This window comes from Triturus cristatus, chromosome 7, assembly GCF_964204655.1.
Source record: "Triturus cristatus chromosome 7, aTriCri1.1, whole genome shotgun sequence".
NCBI classification, from domain to species: Eukaryota; Metazoa; Chordata; class Amphibia; order Caudata; family Salamandridae; genus Triturus; species Triturus cristatus.
In genome coordinates this window covers 1,644,035,988-1,644,056,818 of record NC_140590.1, presented here as the reverse complement: position 1 = coordinate 1,644,056,818, position 20,831 = coordinate 1,644,035,988, and the positions used below count along the sequence as shown (strand labels likewise).

Sequence of the window (20,831 nt, the reverse complement as noted above, 5' to 3'; positions counted from 1 at the left end):
CTTTCCCAGCCACTACATGTGCCTGCCAACTCAACCTTGCCACAGACTCTGGTCCAGTACAAACGTACTTGAAGCAAGAGACAAATCCCTATAACCAATTTCTACTGAACTATTCACTAACCTTGGGTTTCAGAGTAGTGAGCTAACAGCAGTGAAGTGCCGCAGGGCCCTGTCAGGGTTACCACGTGCAATGTAAATGCAATGACAAATATAAGAGTAAGGGACTTAAAATAAGTTGAATGTTTACAGCAAATTGCCAAAAAACACTACACAATATGGCAAACAGTCCTAAATAAAAATATAAATCAAACACAATCATAAAATGATTTAATCTGGGACAATTTGTCACACAGAATTGCTGCATATTCAAAATCAATCATAATCTGTTCTGTATGGCAATAGTGAAAAAATATGTATTGCAGCCATGTACAGAAACTTGGATAATGCCAAATGCCTACTTCTAATTAAGTACACATTTTATTCCCCTACTACTTTTGAAATCATTAAGCCATCTCTTTTAAGTGGAACATACAGCTTACAGACATTCATGTGCTGAATCTGCAGTAGGTTTGTGAAAAGGGTTCAAATATAAAACATTTTAAAAATACTTTACTACCTATAATCATGTTTATTATGATAGGTAAAAATGTGAAAATAGCAAAATCAATTAATTGTATTTTAAACATGGTTGCTGTGTGGTTACCTTGGTATTATGTATGTAATCTGCTGTTTACTGTACATCCAAAAGAAGTCATATGAATGTAAACTTTCAACTACACACATAGAAAAAGTGGAATAAAATATGATGTTATGTGCAGGTTTAGTTGCTGCTGTGAAACAGTTAGAGGTTAAACATCATTACATCATAACAGCATCTTTCCATTCATTCACACTTTGGACAAAACAAAGACAGACAGGCACACTTTGGTGTCACACTGCTGACACTGCACTAGATTTATTTGTAGGGGTTGTGAGGTCTCGTGGACGCTGGCACATGCTTTTCCTTTTGAAGAACTTCCACTGGACTTTAATGGTGAGCAACCAATCGTTGACATGTGAGCTCTTGCAAGCAGACAGGCACACATGCGCCTCGGGTGGAAGGGGGTGGAGTCCCGGGGGCGGGCACGCTTGGTGCACTGCGCACATGTGCCCCGCGATTCATTTGGAAGCCTTCTGAGCCTTCTGGGCTGACTTGGTGACTTTTCCAGCACCACCAGCTTTCTTCTCAACATTCTTGATGACACCAACCGCGACGGTCTGCCTCATGTCACGTACAGCGAAGCGTCCTGGAGGTTGGGAATAAGAGGAAGGAAAACAAGTCAGAGGTGGGCAGGAAGTTTAGAGATCAAAGGACAGCAAGTGGGAGCATCAGAAGATAGGAAGTGGTGGCTGCAGTAGATAGAAATTATACTTATCAGATCATGTGAATGGAGGACATTAGAAGGTGGGCTTTGGGGTATCAGAGACAACTAAAGATGTGATGCAATGACAAGACAAAATAGAAACTGGGGACAGAAAAACACAGGAAGATAGGACAGCCAGAGAGAAAATATTGAGACAGGAGAAAACAGGAAATAGGCAAAAATGAATACAGGGAATTGGTCAGCAGAAAGCAATGGATAAGGACAGTAAAAATAGTTAGTGAAAACAGTAGAAGACAGAGAAGATACAAGAAACTATTTCGAGCAGAAAAATACAGTTGGTGGATGCGTTGCCGAAGAGAGGAAATAAGGGAGTACATGGCGGGAAGTGGGTTTGTCCGACAGCTAACAGGGCAGAATGCTGAGGGTGAGTACACCACTGGGATCACCCACTAAGCATTTGCAAGGAGGAAGAAGTGACAGCTAGAAGTGTGTGACGTCTGTCCCTAGATAGGGTGGACTGGAAAAACAGAGCTTCAAAGAATCTCTTAATGGACAGTCAGAATATAGATTAAGCAAAGGGCTATCTTTCAGCACAGATGGTGAAATTTGGCCAATTCTACTCACCCTCTAAACCCCTGTTGTGTGGTGTCCCTCAGGGCTCCTCCCTGAGCCCAACACTTTTTAATATCTATGTTGCCCCGCTTGCTATAGTTGTGAGATCCTATGGACTAGAGGTGTTGCCATATGCGAACGACACCCAAATAATGGTGTTCATCTCTCACTGTATCAGGGACTTCGCCCTCAACTTCAGGAACTGTATGCAGGCAGTCTCCTCTTGGATGGTGGAAAACTTTTTGAAAATGAATGGTGAGAAGACTGAGGTCCTGATTTTTGGCAGTAAACAGGAGATCTGGTCTAGTGACTGGTGGCCGGACACGCTTGGTGTCTGTCCCTGCCCAGTATCCCATGGGAAAAACCTTGGAGTCATTGTGGATAATTCACTCTCCCTTAACTTGCAGGTCAGCAGGACAGTGTCCACATGTTTCGGGATCATTAGGATCCCCAGAAAAATCTCCCATTTCCTCTCCTTTGATGCTCATAAGCAGGCTGTTATTGCCTTGGTAACGTCCAGATTGGACTATTGTAATGCCCTCTATTTGGGCATTAATTAAGGCCTAGGGCGACGTCTGCAGATGGTGCAGAATGCTGCGGCCAGGCTGGTGATGAACTTACCGAAATTTCATTCAGTCACAGCCTCCATTAAGCTGCTGCACTGGCTACCTTTGGACCGTAGGATCCTCTTCAAAACAATGTGCCTGACTCATGATGCCTATTATGGCTCAGGCCAAGAGGGGATTAAGGCCATTGTCCTTCGATATGTTCCTAGCAGACTGCTCCGGTCCTCAGAAAAGAATCTGTTAATTGTACAGAGGTTTAAGAAGCTAAAATGGGGAGGCAGAGCTTTTTCCACTCTGGCTGCCAAACTGTGGAACTCCCTTCCGGAAGAGCTCTCTAGTCAGATGTCCCATACTCTCTTCCGCATAGCCTTAAATACTTAGCTATTCGCACAGACTTCAGTATGAGCATGTCTTTCTGTTTGCACCCTTACGTCCGCAAAAAGCGCCTTGATGCCCTTGGGCTAAGTTCGCGCTCTACAAGTTCAATATTCATTCATTCATTCATTCTATCTGGAGTTTGGAGAAGCTAAAATAATCAAGAGAATGAGTGCGTTCTCACCTTTTTCTGCCACCTCGTTGAATATATTACTTCCAATAGTCACAATCAGAAAGTTATGGAGCCTGTGCAACTCACATAGGAAGGCTGGGCTGATGGAGCCGGCTGGCAGACAATTCCTGGAGGAGAAGCGCACTGCCAATGTGGTGCATGCAGGTTGATGCTGCAGCCATTGCCACCATGAGGGTTTAGAAGTGGGCAGGAGCACCAGACCGTACTTGAATGTGCAGACTGAGTCTCACCCTCACTTAAATTACTGTCAGTTTTTTCTTTTCAAGATGATGCACCTATAGACCATGAGCATTCGTGGGAGGCCAAGGCAGATATGAGCATGATTGTGACATTTACTCTCTTCCAGCCAGAGATGTGTTTAACCCACTCAAGTAGGGATAAAAAACCTTCATGAAGACGGTGAGGGGCCAATGTGAGGGACCTGAAGCACATGGACAATGTGAGGGGCTTGGAGATTATGAGCAGAATGTGCAAACACCTTGGAGTACATGGACAGTGTGTGGACCATGGAGCACATGAAACACAGTCAGGGTTGGACTAGGCCCGGGCACAAAAATAAAATTCCCATTATCGAAGCAGATAGCTGAAAATGTGGCAATATCACGGAAATCAACTTTCAACTGTAAAAACCAGCCCACCTGGCCACACAACCAGCCCACAACTACAAAGAAAAAGCCGCTCACACACTGACCAGACAGACCAGCCCATTGGGTAGTGCCTGGTTGCCCTACAGGCCAGTCCGAGCCTGAAGCCAATGTAAGGAGCTTGGAGCACATTGACTGTGTGAGGAGTTTGGACAACAAGAGCAGATAGTGTGAGTAGCCTGAGGTATATTCACAGTGTAAGTAGACTGGTGTACATTGCCTAACAGTGTAAGGAGCTTGGAGCACACAGACTGTGTAAGGATCTACGAACGCACAGGTGAGACAGTCGAAGGAGCTGGTTTCATCAGACAATGTGAGAAGCTTTAGGACCATGAATACTGAGAGGATCCATGGCTCATGGACAGACAGCTCTAGAAGTTTGAAGTTCTTACACACAAAATCTCAGTCTCAGGAATAAACGGTGGAGGAGCTCGAAGCACATGAACAGACATGGCCAGACCGGTGCACATGGACAGGCAAGGGCAGGAGCGTGCACTGCAGTGGTGGGCGCAAGCACCAGGTATCCTTAACCTGTTACCTTTCACAGGACAGGAGCCACACTATCTACAGGTGATATAAACACCATAACGTTTGGTTTATGTTGTGTTTGTAAGATTTCATGCTGTACAGCAAGATGGCGCCACTTGCTAGTAATGGCTCTACATGAAAATCAATGTAATAAAAATACATGGGATGTTTAGGCCACTATGGTGGAAAAGGGTATAAGCCTCACTACATTGCTTACGTAAGGCCGCATTACAAAAATATTGCCACAACTGCAAAGACCCACCCTAGGAGGTAAGTCAATGTACCATAACCTACCCTGCGGTGTAGTGGTTAAGTCGATGTAGTCAATGCAATATTAATGTAGATTGGTATTTGCAACCTCGATATAGTGACATACAACCATGGGGAAGTCACAAGTTGCTGGTTCTACCCTCATTCACCGTGGGCACAGCACCGAGGCTTCGGGTTGTACCAACGTTGACCCACTTAAGCAATTAGTGACTTGCCATAGTGTTATACACCACAGAGGTGAAGGAGGGGGTAGATTGAACACTTCAAGTTGCCTCACCAAGGGGAGGGTACTGGAAGAAGCTTTGCCTCACCTAGGGGAGGGTACTGGGAGAAGCTCTCCACACACATGGGTTTCCCGGGGATCATTTCCACGATGGCCGCGTCACCGGACTTCAGAGACTTGGGGTTGTCCTCCAGCTTCTTGCCAGATCGGCGGTCAATCTTCTCCTTCAGCTCCGCAAACTTGCAGGCGATGTGGGCAGTGTGGCAGTCAATGACGGGGGAATACCCAGCGCTGATCTGTCCGGGATGGTTGAGAATGATCACCTGCATAAGGAGGGAAGAAAGGGTTATTTCATCTCTCAACCTGCTTCATCGTTTTGTCCTCAGTTCCCTCCATCCTCAGCTCCTTCCTCTTTATAGCCCACTCTTCACTAATTTTTTCTTACTACCTACTTTCATCTTTGCTACCTTTTTGAATTCTTGAGCTCCTCTTTACTCCTCATTTCACGCTTTTCTACTACTGCGACCTACTTTGCTCCCACTTTTCCTCCTGCAAACCGTATCTCTTATCTACTCCTTCCTCTTTTCCTATTTTCTACCTCGCCTTCTATATCCTTATCTCCTTCTCACCTATAATCCTATTTTTGCTCTACCTTTTTATTCAATGTTCCTTCTTCTCCTCATACCACTCTCTTCCTCTTCCCATTCTTCTTTATAACACTCTTGTACTCTTCCTCTGTATTTCAAATTCTTAGTGTCTCCATGTGAATTGTTTTCCCCCTCAACTTTCCTCTTTATATCCTGCTCTCCCTCTCTAATTCCTGTTTATCTTCTACTCTCATTCCATCTCTCCATACTTCCTGACCGCCTCACCGTCCCTCACCTGGGAAGTGAACTGGGCTGCTTCCTGTGGGGGGTCAGACTTGCTATCACCGCAGACGTTCCCTCTGCGAATATCCTTCACAGACACATTTTTGACGTTGAAGCCCACGTTGTCTCCAGGCAGCGCTTCGCTCAGAGCCTCGTGGTGCATCTCCACCGACTTCACCTCTGTGGTGATGTTCACGGGGGCAAAGGTCACCACCATACCTGGCCTTAGAATGCCTGTCTCCACGCGGCCCACGGGCACCGTACCAATGCCTGTTGGATGGGTAACAGAAACACACATGAATGAAATATGATTTTACCACAAAACTGATATTTTTACAAGCTTCTTTTACTTTATTCCTGGGCAAGAGGGCAAAAGAACCATCCAGCCATTAAAATGTTCCCATGTTAAACAGATATATTTAAGGAATGGGGTTTGGGGGCAGCTGTACTCTTATATGTTAGATAGCTGTTCCATTGCTTTAATGCACTGTCTGGAAAAGTTATATTTTCTAATGCCACTCATACATTTCCACACTCTTTGACCCTGTTTTAGATTGGAACCAGTGGCGGCTCCTCGTGGGAGTGCTGCGGGGCGGTGAGGCGGGGCGGGGGATGGGCCGGGTGGGGGGGTAGTAAACTCCGACATTAGGCCGGACAGAGTTCAGTTAATAAATAAATAAATAAAACGAATTTCATTTCGTGCGCGGCATTGCATCGATGCAATGCAGCGAGCGCAATGAAATTTGTTTTATTTATTTATTTATTTACTATCTGAACTCCGTTCCGCCTAATGCCGGAGTTTACTACCCCCCATCCTGCCCCTCCCTGCCCCGCCTCACCGCCCTGCAGCACTCCCACGAGGAGCCACCACTGATTGCAACATCTATCTACAACAGTACTCTACTGCTGAAAGCCTGTGGGTTAGAGACTTTATTTATTCTTTTTATCCAGAAGTGTGTGTGTCATGCCACCCCTTCCGCCTTTCTTCCACTTAAAAGGTGATAAGACCTGTTGGATATTTTTGAAACTCTAGCCATGTCTTTTGTATAGGTTTGCAGTTCCCTTCTCATTCACACCAACTTCTCTGGTATATTAATTTTGGACTGAAGTGGGACTTTTAATTTATCTGAAGCATAATATGGCGGCCCAGTGTTCCACTTGATGACCAGACCCAAACGTCTCATTTAATGTGTGAGTATTTCGATCAGGTGGGATAATTGAATGAATGAATGAATGAATGAATGAATGAGTGAATGAATGACTACATTTGTGACGAGCTCGGCTACTCAAGAGTGTCCCAGTGCTATGGTAGAATACAGGTCAGCTGCAGCCTTTTATAGGCTGAACAGATGGGTTTTCAACAACTTCCAGAAGGAAGTCTCAATTGGCATAGTTGAGGTGGGAGCTGATTCCAGGTCCAGGCAAATTGTACCAAGAAGGAGGAGCCATCCTGTCTTTTTTGTCAAAGCGTGGGACCACTAGCAGCCGAGCATCTCCCGAGCGCAAAGCTCTATGGGGCTATATTCTTGGATATTAGGATATTTAGGTCCCACATCCTGGGAAGACCTCTAAGTGATTGTTAGAGCTTTGAAGGTGATTCATTTGCTCACCGGCAACCAGTGCAGCTGTTTTCGGTCGCACAAAATGGAGGCTCGCCTTGTGAGTCTGCGCAGAAGGCAGACTGCGGTATTCTGTTCCACTTGGAGCCAGTGTATGAAATACTCCGGTAACCCCAAGTAAAGAGCATTGGAGCTGTCCAACTTTGAAGAAATCAATGCTTGGACCACTGTTTTCTGAGCTGCCCACAGGTGTAAGTATAGAAACTCTTGTTAGCATTTTGGAATCCAGAAACAGGACTTCACTACAAAAGAAATTTTGGCTTTTAAAGAAAGATGCCTGTCGAATAACACCCAGATTCCTTGCCAGTTCTGTGGGGTGGGGAAGAGGCTGACATTCACTTGGCCAGCAGCCAGACCCTTCTATTAGTGGGTTGGAGCCAAACAGCAAGGTTTCAGTCTTGTGTGGATTACACTGGAGATTGTTGTGTCTTAACCATCTTATAGGTGCCTTTATACATGGTGGAAAGTCCTCCATGACTAGGGCTGACTCGTCCTTGTAAGAAAGCAGTAATTGCTAATCACTCATTGCAAACAAGCTCTACCCCTCATGTGCCACGGCCCACCTCGTATAGTGCCCGCAAGAACTATTGGTTCTTGGCGTGCTGGACTTGGGAGGACATTATCTAAAAATTGGGGCTCTCATGCAACTTTTCATCACCAGATCCCCATTCTCACCATTACTTTTCGATTACAAAATGACCCTGTGAACCCTTCCCTCACAACTGTCCACTGTACTGTTCCTGTAAATTGCACAGTGAGCATAGGTAGTGTAATGCACACAACACTCACTGGTTCACATTTTGCACAAGACATTTCTTCTTGAAATAACTCTGCTGTGAGGGAATGCTATACAGTCAGCAAAGGTGCATTGAAAACTTCAAATTATGAGCACTACAAGTAGCCCAGTAATTGAGAACTACAAGTGAGTACACTTGTGTAAATATGTGCTCATAGGCCTAGTCATTATTCGGCTCTGTGGAAAGGGGCTGGTGAGCTGTTGCAGATGGTACATCCTATGGATGCTAATATGTGGAGGTGGCTGCTGCAGGGATATGTGATGATGCTTATATATGGGATAAAGTACTGCTTGCTGTACATTATAAGTAGGGCTCCCTGTTTTCAGTTTTTACTGATTGTTAAAGATATATACTGACAGAAAACACTGTTTTACTGTCTGTATTTATTTTTAAAGGCGGAAAAATACAGATAATTTGGCTTCTTTTGAGTGACTCACCATGCTGAGATTAATGACTTTCAGGCCAACAGTGGTACAAAAATGGCAGCATGGAGAGGTACAAAGCTCAATGAGATGTGTTTAAATTACAGCATAGCTCAACATGTATATGTGCAATTATACTTTTTTTTAATGTGGGTTTATTATTTTATTATTTTTGGCTCTGTATGTGCTAAAACCTGACTCATCAAAGTATGAGTGTACGTTAATCTGTTAAATAAATGCAGACATATACGAGTTATCACCTCATCTGTTAAAAAAACACATAATAGATATGGATATATACCAATAAACTACCCAAAAAATAAATATGGATAAATACAGACAGAAAGGATTAAACAATTAATACCAGAAAACCGGGATCCCTAATTATAAAGATATTGCAAGTCACCGAGGAGTCCTATAACCATATAGAGGAACGAGGCAAAAGGCTGAGTTTATTTATAAGGTTATGGAACTCCAAGGTGACTTGTAATATCCTTTTCATATACACTAGGGGGCACTTTATCCCATAGAATACATGGTCACACCATCACATTTCCTACAAACCACTTAAAACCTTGGTGCATAGCTCTTTAATTTGAAAGAGACAGCATGTTTGCAAACATGAAGAAGAAATATAAAACTTTTAGGGCAAAATTAAACATATCAAACACCTGTTAGACATTTGTGGCAAACATATGTTAGAAAGAGTTCAATCCAAGTCAGTTTAAAAAAAAATAAAAGCTGCAGTAGAACGGATTGTGTAAAAAAAATGCAGAAAGATTTAAGCTTTTCTCTATCTGAGGAGTGCAAAAAATAAACATGTTCTTGCAGCTTGTCATTGTAAGCTATTAAAATAGAGTAGAACAAAAGCAATGTTCTGTTTGTTGCTTTAAACAGCTGCTTCGATTTTGCTCCGTAACCTGACCTGCCTTTCCCTTCAGCTGCTGCCTCTGGCAGCAGGCATTATGAGGTTAGAACTCAGCTGCAATAACTTATTATTTACAAGGGCTTTATCTCGGAGCGGAGATAAAACCAGCGCCCTATTTAAGAGGTGTTAGCACCCTTTTTCCCAACGCCTTCCTTTGCATCTCCAATGAGATGCAAAGTGGGCGTTAAAGGGCGTACCCCGGATGGACTACCTTGCAAATATCGCTGATGTTCACATGGCGATATTTACAAGGCAGCCCACATGATTTTAGCAGATGTTAGATTTTGGTGAAAACAGCAGTTTTCGCCAAAATCAAACATCTGCTAAAATCCTGATTTAGCCATCCCTAACATAGGGGGTGGATTATGCTGATACGACCCTGTGGGTCGTATCAGCAAGGTTATCGCCGTTTTGCAGGGAAGATCGCTGGAAAACCAGCGATGTTCCCTGAAAAAGGGCGATAACCTCGCTTTCTCTGGAATTTTTATCGCCCTGGAGAAACGCGTTGTTAATAACGCGCTACCAGGGCGATAAATTCCAGAGGTAGCCTGCGATAATATTATTATCGCTGGCCGTTGATAATATGCCCCTTAGAGTCTGGCATTTATACAGGGATTACAGAATCCCATGTGTTATATTGAGGATCACGTAAGTGAGTCTTGTTAAGACATGCAACAATCGAGTTGCTGGTGGACAGGGCTGTGATAGTTGGAGAAGGTGTTACAAGCTTGTTCTACGGACATGTATATAATGTTGGTATTAGGAACCATTTTAGAAGGACACCCACAAATATCACTTTCAAGGATTTGTCTCGCCACTAGGTAGACAGCGGAGCTGCGGTTGTGAGTGTTCAATCATAGTGCCTGATTTTCAGTAGCTGTTAGTTAGGAATTCTATTTACCTCAGTTTCACTGTAAATGTTGTTCTGCCTTGACTTGTTGAGCATTTTGTGTTACTTTTAAACAGAATGAATGCACTAAAATATACATCCATTGCATACATATTATATTTTCCTCACTGAATATGAAAGTGATTCCAACAAAAGATCTCCAAGTATATATAAATATTTGTATATATATATATATATATATAGTAGGGAGTTAAGTGGCACTCTACCTCCAATCTTGTAGACATCCTGCAGTGGGAGGCGCAGAGGCTTGTCTGTTGGGCGAGAGGGTGGCAGGATGGTGTCCAGAGCTTCCAGCAGGGACACACCACTGGCATTACCCTCCTTGCGCTCTACCTTCCAACCTTTGAACCATGGCATCTGTAAACAGAATGACACATGAGCCTTCACTTGCATAATTGGTACCCCCCATATGCAGAACAACTACGAGCGGTTCTTGTGGGGACTCAATCAGGGGTGCCGCTTGGTCAGTACCACTGGGGGGGAAGGGAGAGCTTCAGATTTCCTGACAACCACGCTTACATATAATGTTTAAATACATTATATGCCAAGCAGGGTGCATGAGAGGGTCGTAATGGGCAGCGGAAAGGGAGAAGAATGCGGATTGTTATGAGTACAAAGTCAGAGAAACACAATATTTTTTTAAATAATCAACATTTTTAGTACTTTCCAAACAGATGAGTGAGTGTGTGGGGTTTTGGCAGTGTGTGCATGCAAAAGTCCCAGGTGAAAACCGACAGACACCTCCCCATACCCAAGCACCAGTACCCAGCTATTCATCAGAAAATGCATTTATTAGGCAGTGTAACACCCCAGGCACCCCCCTGAAGCTACGCCCCTGGACTCAAAGTCACTTTCTAATTTAAAGAGGGCTTTTAGGGAGAATCATGGCTAGCTGGAGGAAAGGCTGGGATCATTAGAAGTAGAAAGAGATCCATCTGTATGTATAATCAATGAAGCTGAAGAGAGATTGGGCTGCTGTAATTGGTGGAGATGTTGAACTGTAGTTATGAGTATCAGGATTGCAATAGAAGCTAGATATCGTTGGTGGTGATGGAGAGACAGTGATATGCGGTTTGGGATGATGGAGCCGGGAAAATCTATTATGTCAGTGCAATTAGTGGAGCTGGAGACAGTAGTCTATAAATATGGTTGGTGAAGCTAAGCAGATTACATTCTGCGGTGATAAGTGACAGAGGAAGCACTACACAGTCATAAGGCAACGTGAGACTGCTTGAGGATGGTATCACATGCTGTACAGGGTGTCCTATCTTGAACTTTTGATAGATACAAAAAAGAATGTGATGGAGATGGTGGGTGTTGAGTCACTGCAGAGTTTGGAATGGGTTAGGGAGTTGTGCTCCTTGATGAACGTTGTTATATCTTAATGGTTGATTTAATTCGGGGGCATCTCACGGTGGTCCATCTGGGCCAGAACTCCTTCTTGAATTGATGCATTTGAATGATTGGATAGAGCGGGTGTTGGTGGTGGTTTGGTTGTGGCAGGTTTGGTGGATTTAGGGATGGTGGGTCTGTAGCGATGGTTGGAATAGTTGGTAGGAGTTGGGCTATTCCAAAGAAGGGTGGATTTAGGAAGAGCCTAACCTATATTAATGCTGCTTGAGTGGTGCGAGTTGGGATGTGGCAACGTTTGTGTAATGATGTGTGGAAGTGATAGGTTTTATATGACGATTGAAGGGGATAGGAAATAAAAGACTTTGGACAATGCTGGTCCAAATTAACACTGCTCTGCTAATACTTTTTTCATTATTTAATTTTTAGGGAGTGCAATGAAAATATGGACATATTTAAGAACGTTAATACAGACTAATACACATAGAATTTGATTATCATGAATAGTAAAACAAATATATAATTATCTCTAAGAATTTAACACCGCCTATCTTAAGCTTGGTTTATCCATTGCAGGTCCCAGGTTCTCAAAAATAGTTTGCGGCCAACCAGACTTTTGACCCGCTGCACTGCCAGTTCAAACTCAAAGAAGCGCCGCAGAGAGTGCCACCATTTTTCAGTAGTTGGCGCTATGGGATTCAATTCAATCATGTGCAAAAAAAAAGACTGGCGGTGGTGATAGCGGTGAAAATAGAAGACACAATTTAGTGCACTATGTTATCATCATTTCAACATAATACTCCTAGCAGGAATTACTACGTCAAATTGAGTACGAGTAGATTCCACTCTTTCAGCATCAGCCCAGAAGGGAAGCAATTTGGAACAGGTAGCAAACATATGTACATCACCCGCATCTTCTAGTCGACACCCGTGGCAATGTGAATAAGTTCCACATGTCCATTTTTGTAGCTTTCAAGGGCTATAGTGCCTCAGATTTACTACCTTAAATTGTTGCAATCGTAAATGCACCGCACAAAAGGCCGGATCGCCTATATCTATAGCTTCTTGTATATCCTGTACCTGCATAAATTGGACCTACCTTTTCAGAACATTTAGTTGCCAAATGGGTCATATTATCAACAAGAGTTTCTAAAGAAAGTCTGTAAACATCGAGCATCTTAATACCTCTCTCTTTGCACAAAACAAATCCATGAAGCCTCTCTTAGTCACCCCCACCTTTGAAAAGGATCCCCCCACTTGCTCTGCTTCTCCTTCCAAAGGCCTGTCTAGGTGAGTCCTTGCTGCACTTTTGCCTGACCTTGTGCAGCTGTCTCCAGTGACATTGCCCTGGCATCCTTCCGCCTGGCAGCATTAAAGCCTGGAGCACTTTGTGCATTCATCCTTGAGCTTTGTGTTGTAGCAGCCTGTGCCTTGGAATCCCTCGCTCTTCCTTGCTAATGTGTTCTGTCAGGTTTCTGCAGCCTGAGTGGTTTTCTGCCTGCTATTAAGCGGCTGCTGCATTTCACAGTCTGGTCCTGCTGTCGCCTCCCTTCCTTGCCTTGGCGGGTTAAGCTGAGTGTCCGGATCATCGCTGGTGCAAATTTTTGGGGATGCCTCAGTAATGTGGCATTCTGCTGCTGATTCCCTGTTAAAGAAGCCATATAGGGAGGCCTTTATGTCAGAGGTGCAAAATGTATGCCCAACTTCATCTCAATTCCAAGTTGTATATCTCAGACTGGGGTGTTATTCCCCCATTCCAGTGGGCCCAAATAACAACTGTTGCTACCATGGCTTTACCTTGTGCACTTTGTGGGAGCAAATACCTATATCAAGCACACTTTTCACCCTACTTGAAATCCTGTTTTGTGCCCAAAGGGAAGATGGCACTAAAAACAGTATTTGATGCCATAAGGTTAGTCTACCCAAGCTAAATTACTTCTCTAATGATCCAAAAACACAAATTAACAAGCATTTGCAATGCAATCGGTATTGCCTTTGGGACCTTATAAGTATGTAGCTATGCAGCACATAAGCCTGGGTGCTGAAACATCTACTGTTCTTTGACATAGAGGGAAGGTAAGTAACAAACTGTGTGACACGCCAGGTATGGGAACACATGGAGAGAAATACTGTCTTTCAGTGGGAAAAGGTATAGTCCAAAGCTCTGTTTTTAATATAAAAATCAGGGCCTTCGGTGGTCATATCACTGAAAATACAAGATTTGAAAAAAATATTGTCTACGGGTGCTCATGGAAGACAATTTCTAAAGACTGGAATCTAGAGAATACTAAAGTGATTCTGATATTTTACTGACCTCTGCTGGTCGTTTTTTATCAAGAAAGTTAAATAGAGGCAGTTGCCAGAAAAATAAAAATAGAAAGTCCCTCAGCAGAAAGCAATTCTGGTATTTTACTGACCTCTGCTGGTCGTTTTCTTTTGAGACAGATAAAGAGAGGCAGATGAACAGAAAAAAATGTCCCTAAGCGGAAGCAGACAAGTCCTAGGGCTGATCTCCAGAGCCCACAAAGTACATATACATATAAGTATATTATAAGTATATACTAAAGTATAAAGAAGAGATCTCGAATGCTCGACCTAAAAATGAAAATCTCTGGACAACAATTCTTTTACGGAGGTATATCAGGGGGCTTGGATTAAGTGGGCGCAATCTCCTGCCTCCTAGCTGGTAACATCCTAGTTAGCTGCCTGGTTTTCCCCTACTCCCCCTTCACCCCCCCCCCCCCCATGTTCTGGTCCACTTTTTAAACAAAAAAAAGCTGAAACAGTCCCAGTGAACTGTGTTGTAAAATGGTCTAACCCTCCGCACAGCATTAGGACCCATCTGATGGCAATTAATGCGCTTGTAGAATGACACTAGGCTGTGTATGCAATGGTAGAAGTCTCAGTGCAAGGGTATGGCCTGTTTTCAAAAACACAGAAGGGTCTGATTTCGATTTTGATTGGTTGATATACTGTAGACCCTACGATGCAGCAAGGCCATTGCTGCAAAATCTGGATTATGATTAATGAGGTAAAATTGACTATTGGACTTTTTGGATATTTTTTTTCCAAAAAAAGCGTAACACTTGCTCAAATTTCATAGGCCACCCCATGTGATATTTTCTGTACATTTGAGTAAATGTCTGTCACCCTTTGGCATCTTATCTCGCGCACAAAAGTGATGGTGGGGCTCAGTTTGGTTTAGTGGATGAATTGCTGACCTTTGCACCTGCAGATCTTGGCTTCCATACAAACTTTGGCATCTGACCAAAAAACGATGTTATTCTTGTCATATACATCTCCTCTGCCACCATTGAAAATAAGGCGATACCAAAGGGGATGATAGACGGAGCGTTTGAGCAAATCAAACATTCACCCCCAGTCAACTGATCTGGGTTTAATCCATCATCATTCTTTAGCTCACTCCACCGCCCCAGTTCAGACATGGCCATATGCAAATCAGTCTGACCCTGTGCCTCATGGGAACAGTCCAGCCTGAACTGCCAAGCCAGGTCCTCCCTGGACTGGAAACAAGTATCTTGCAGTGCGGCTGAGGTTGAGCTTTAGTTATGAATGAGTATACTTGGAAGAGCTGGTCTGTGATGAAGACTGGGAAAGTTGGGAAACATGAGATTGCCATTTTTAGAGTAGTTTGATTTGATGGAACTGATAGTTGCAATACCTGCTGGGTCATTACTGTTACTGTATGTGTTTCATGGAGGTGTGTTGTTGAGAACCAGCCTGCCATTAAACATTACCATTCATTGGCTGAGTTTGGGAGAGCTGTTCTACGTTGAAGGAAGTGTCTAGTAAACACTGCTAGACATCATTAAATGGCATGGGCAATACTTTTTTTTTTAATGTTATGGGGTTACACTTTGTTATTGCTGGTCTATCTGGAAAGGTTAGGGCAGTCGCCATTGTTGACCTTTATTGAAAGAGATGGTTAGTAGTTAATATTGAACTTTCTTCATGGATTAGGTATTTTTGGTCTTTAATGATGTGATTGTGCTGTTGTTGTTCATATTGTATTATTGTACAACGCATGGTTTCTTGTTGTTAGTCTTTGCTGTGCACTTTGTGCTGTAATTGAAGATGGACTTAATTCAAGGGTTCCCTGTTAGACAGTGTATGAACTGTTGAATAGACCAGACAATAGCTGGTTAGTGCTGGATTTTGTCTAAGGTTTAGGCTGTACATTTAGCTGACCTTAAATGGGTGGAATATAGTTTCGTTTGCAAAGGGTGCCTTTTGTTGTTTATTGGACTTGGTCGGAGAGGTTGTCGTGCATTATTCAGCCACCGAGATGGTTGGATTTTTTTAAGGGGTTGAGCTGTGGTCATTTTCGGAATTTTTGGACTTTGTTAAAGATATCTGCAGTAGTGCCAGAGATTGTTGAAGCAGTGTACTGTAGTGACAATTGTAGGGACAATGGCTTCTAAAAGACGATCGCTTGCTTCTGAGGGTTTGTGGGACAGTGGCATGCTTTCACCAATTGTACTCGGTCATGAAAGAATAACCATGTGTCGATGCTGAAAATATTGAAGTTGCTGCTACTGGGTTATGTGTAATGTCTCCTACCCCTAGTCATCAAGGAGAAAAGGTTTAGAACACAATTAGAACATCATAAAATAATAGTTCTTCAGATCACTCGAACACACCAGACTCCCATATACTTTTTGGGTAGTGTATGAAATTAGACAGCATCATCGAACCTAGTGATTTCTGCTCCAAAAGGAAATACAACACATTGTTGCTATGGAGATGCCAGTCAGAAAATGAATGCTATAAATTAGAAGGCATATTGTTAAAGTCATATATTATACCGTGATTTACCATCAGTACAACTAGACTCTCATAAATGTATTTTGGTTTGCATTTTGTGTTTCTTTCTTTCTTTCTTTCTTTCTTTCTTTCTTTCTTTCTTTCTTTCTTTCTGTCTTTCTTTCTTTCCTTTTTTCCTTCTTTCTTTCTTTTTTCATTCTTTCTTTCTTTCTTTCTCACTTTCCTTCTTTCCTTCTTTCTTTCTTTTTTCTTTCTTACTTTCCTTCTTTCCTTCTGTCTTTCTTTCTTTCTTAGCACAGCATGTTGCCTAAAGTCACAAAATGAGGATGTGGCAGACGGGAAAAGTCAATTGAAGTGGGCCACAATGGTGGTAAAGAGTGAATTATATCTGTGCTGATGATTATTTTGGCCAGAGAAAGTTCTAAAATACCATTACTATGTGATTTTTATTTTCGAAAGGCTTTTTAACTTGTCTATGTTGGTACATTTCTGAATAAGACCCTTATTTACTGTTTGGCAGAGGTTTGCTCTGCCTGGTATCTCATCCATCGTATTAAAAGTGCTAGAAGCTATAATGCACCTCAATACGGGGACAGGATATCAACTACATGTTAGATGGAGTATGCCGTTCGCCAAACTCTAAACCTTTGTCTTTTTAAAATTTTATAATACGTAATCTTAGTAGCCAATGTTAACTTCGAAGGATTTCCATTTATTTCTCTTTTCTAAGGATGTAGTACTCAGCTCTGGGTTCAGAATATATATATCCTTACCACATTTGGCTAGAAATGCACGTGCCTTGTGTTGTATTCTCCCGACCAAATCTGGCTTATTTCAGGTACACTCACCGCGTACATGTTTATTTGACTCCCGCGACAGCGAGGGTTTGTGAGTAACATAAAAGTATACATTTGCTTCATACCATCTACTTGTATTGATCTGACTGCAAGGTCCTTGGTGAGGCTCTCCATGGAGCAGTGAGATGTACACTTGTTGAAGTGAGTGTACAGCTGTTAGAACATATATAGATATGTTTATATATATTATTTAGCCAGAGCGAATGTACATTTGTTGGAGCTCAGTTCCAGGTCTAAAGATATTTTTTGACTAGCTTCCTCATTATTCACGCTCATAATGGTGTTGTAAAGTACTTCATGTGACATTTTTGCCATGTGATCATCACCTATAAATTTGATGTGCTTTGCAAGCCTACAAATTGTTTTCGTTCTAAAACAGCTTGAGCGATAATTTCCACCATTTGCCTATGTCTAGATAAGCCCAAAATGCAGGACACATTTTGTGCAATTTGAGTGAACCAGCACCAGCCCCAGATGACCTCAAGCCATCTTTGATTTCTTCCTCGTCCATTAACACACATCAGTTACAAGTTAAATGTTGAGTTACTCTTGCTTTTATGTGTTTTTTGAAGCCTAGTTTAATATTAAAAATAGTTCAAATTAACTAAAAACGTGCTTTGAACTATTAACTCCTTCAGAATGTTCACCAATAACCAAATACCTTATGGATTTGCACATCTATACGTTTTCGGTGGACTACATTTGGGCAGTGGCGGCTCCTCGAGGGAGTGCTGCGGGGCGGTGAGTCGGGGGAGGTGCAGGTTGGCGGGTAGTAAACTCCGGCATACGGCCGAACAGAGTTAAGTGAATAAATAAATAAATAAAGCAATTTACATTGCGCGCGCTGCAACGCCAAATCGGCGATCTCGCACGCGCAATGTAAATTGTTTTATTTATTTACTTACTTAACTCCGTTTAGCTGTATGCCGGAGTTTACTACCCCCCCACCCTAAACCCTCCCCTGCTCCGCCCCCGCAGCACTCCCTCGAGGAGCCGCCACTGCAATTTGGGACTGACAAAGTAATGATACAATAATGGAATTATCAAAAAAGGATTCCTGGAGTAAGTAGTCATCTCAAGATATGAACTATCAAAAATATAACACTATAGTTCTCTCTTAAGTATAGATTCAGTACTTCTGCTACAGTTAGTCATGATAGGGGTCCAAGGGAGTGTTTTGGAAAAATCACGACTTGTTTAGTCCCAAAGCAATCCACCATTTTGAGTACAATAAGTAAGGTATTAGTAATGAATAGACTTGTGGGAAACAAATAGCCAACACATTCATAAAAGTGGAAAACAAACATTAATCAAGGAACTGATAAATTTACCACTCACATTGGGTGAGGGCTCCAGCATGTTGTCCCCATGCCATCCAGAAACTGGCACAAAGGGTACGGTGGCGGGGTTATAGCCGATTTTCTTGATGTAGGCGCTGACTTCCTTGACAATCTCATCATAGCGTTTCTCGCTGTATGGGGGTTCTGTGGAGTCCATCTTGTTGACGCCCACAATGAGCTGCTTGACTCCCAAGGTGTAGGCCAGGAGGGCGTGCTCCCGGGTCTGGCCGTTCTTCGAGATGCCTGCTTCAAATTCACCAACGCCTGCAGCTACTATCAAGACAGCACAGTCTGCCTGGGTGCACAAAACAGAGACGAACAGAACATGAACCCCTACTCAAGGTAAAAGCTGCAACAATGCATGGATGTTCGATCCCCAAACTACAAAACAATCACAGTTCCTAAAAGAGGACATATACACATGAGCTCTTGCACACCTGTATCCAAGCGAAGAAAGGAAGCTCAATTGACATACCCACAATCTCTCTAAACTTAAGGGCAGGATATGTGCAATATCCCAAGTCCAACCCCGCCCACCTCTTCTTTTTCATCCAGTGCATGATCCAGTTTCAAGGAGTCTACCCCACTCATTGCAGCAAGTTTTAATGACAAGCACCAATCAATGAACTATCATTCTACGTCTGCTCATTACCACTGCAGCTCAACACCAGCTCTACCAATGAACAGTGCATCACAACCTCAACAATGCTATTACCATCTGAATGAGCAATACCTCGGCAACAGAGTGTCATCACAGTAGCTCTACCCTAACTCCACAAATACCAATGCAGAAAACCTCCAACACTCTTTATTCACCAGTGAGGCTGACTCCTGCTCCCTAAACATTACTGCATTTCTTCCCCAGCTAAGCCATTCATGGATAATTCCCACCCCTCTGCTCATCTAGTCACATCTGCAGATTGGCAAAAGATGTGCTAATCATCAATGCAGATTATAGTAAGTTCAGCCACTCAGTAGACAGTCCACAGCATCCAAGGATGCTTGCATCCTCTTCTGAGGTCATAGCTGAAGCTTCAAGCAGTAAAAGGGTTCCAGCCCAAGCAATCCTCACTTCTGCACATTCCCATGACCCCTATTTACTAATGAATTTGAACATCAGCTCCACTTAACTGTTGATGAAAACACTTCTCCTATCCAACTCAATTGCCAACAGTCAACCCTATATTTTAACTTCACCTCCCTCAGCGCTAACCTCAGACCTTACCAATGACACTAGATTACCTCTCTAACTCCGCGAATCCCGATTGTAAACCAGAATCAACTCCACCAATAATCACTCTAGTTTGAACTCTGCCAACCATCTGCCAACATCTGTACTGCTCCGCCTCCACTGTTTATTACGGTAGATCAATCCTAGTACTATATTCATCATTGTAGTCTAACATCTGGTACTCCAAACATTACCAAAGCTTACATAGCTCCGTCTGTATATTCATAGATCCAATCATAGCTCAAACTACCACTCAGCCAAGCTGAACTCTACCTTTTCCAAGCAAACATTTTATTTAACTTTGGATGCACCTGACATCTCTAAAACCCAACTCCATTGATAACCACTGCAGAGGAACTAATAAGCCATCCAGTCAACCAAAAGCTCAGCTACTGGAGTCCAACAAGTTCCAGAAAGGATCAATGTAACCAAACCATAGCTCAAACAATAACTCAGCTCTCCTTTAGGAATGTTTAAATAAATATCAGTAGATATAATATAACTTGACACCAATCACCTTGACAGGCAGTATCATTCATAGTAACACCCTCCTGAGGCCTCTTCAGTATCTTACCTGGGAGGTGCCAGTGATCATGTTCTTGATGAAGTCTCTATGGCCGGGGGCATCAATAATTGTAATGTAGTACTTGTTGGTCTCAAATTTCCATAAGGAGATGTCAATGGTGATGCCCCTTTCACGCTCGGCTTTCAGCTTGTCCAGCACCCAGGCGTACTTGAAGGAGCCCTTCCCCATCTGAAGGCCAGTGAGAAAGACACAATTCAATAAAAAAAGAAAAGAAAGAGCAGATATAGTTTTATTTTCTGGTACTATGGATGTGATGCTTCAAATATTCGGACTTCCTTGTAAAACACCTCACTATGAAATACCTGCAGGCTTTAAAAAGGCAAGGCAAGCTCATAACAGTGTCATTATCAAAACAAAGCTGT

The 20,831-nt window shown here is 42.8% G+C and overlaps 1 protein-coding gene across 5 annotated transcripts in view; it reads right to left on the bottom strand.

Annotated features, from left to right (window-relative positions):
- Window positions 1-310: 310 nt before the first annotated feature.
- The window catches only part of EEF1A2 (eukaryotic translation elongation factor 1 alpha 2), a 54,417-nt gene continuing 33,896 nt past the window's right edge, over window positions 311-20,831 (bottom strand). For all 5 annotated transcript variants that reach the window (XM_085619684.1, XM_085619686.1, XM_085619687.1 and 2 more), the window contains exons 3-8: window positions 20,458-20,637; window positions 18,651-18,947; window positions 10,527-10,677; window positions 5,658-5,914; window positions 4,864-5,098; window positions 311-1,286 (exon numbers count right to left, since the gene is read on the bottom strand). In XM_085619684.1, the coding sequence (XP_085475810.1) occupies window positions 1,159-1,286; window positions 4,864-5,098; window positions 5,658-5,914; window positions 10,527-10,677; window positions 18,651-18,947; window positions 20,458-20,637 (1,248 nt within the window). In that variant the 3' untranslated portion in view covers window positions 311-1,158. The remainder of the gene's footprint in view (window positions 1,287-4,863; window positions 5,099-5,657; window positions 5,915-10,526; window positions 10,678-18,650; window positions 18,948-20,457; window positions 20,638-20,831) is intronic.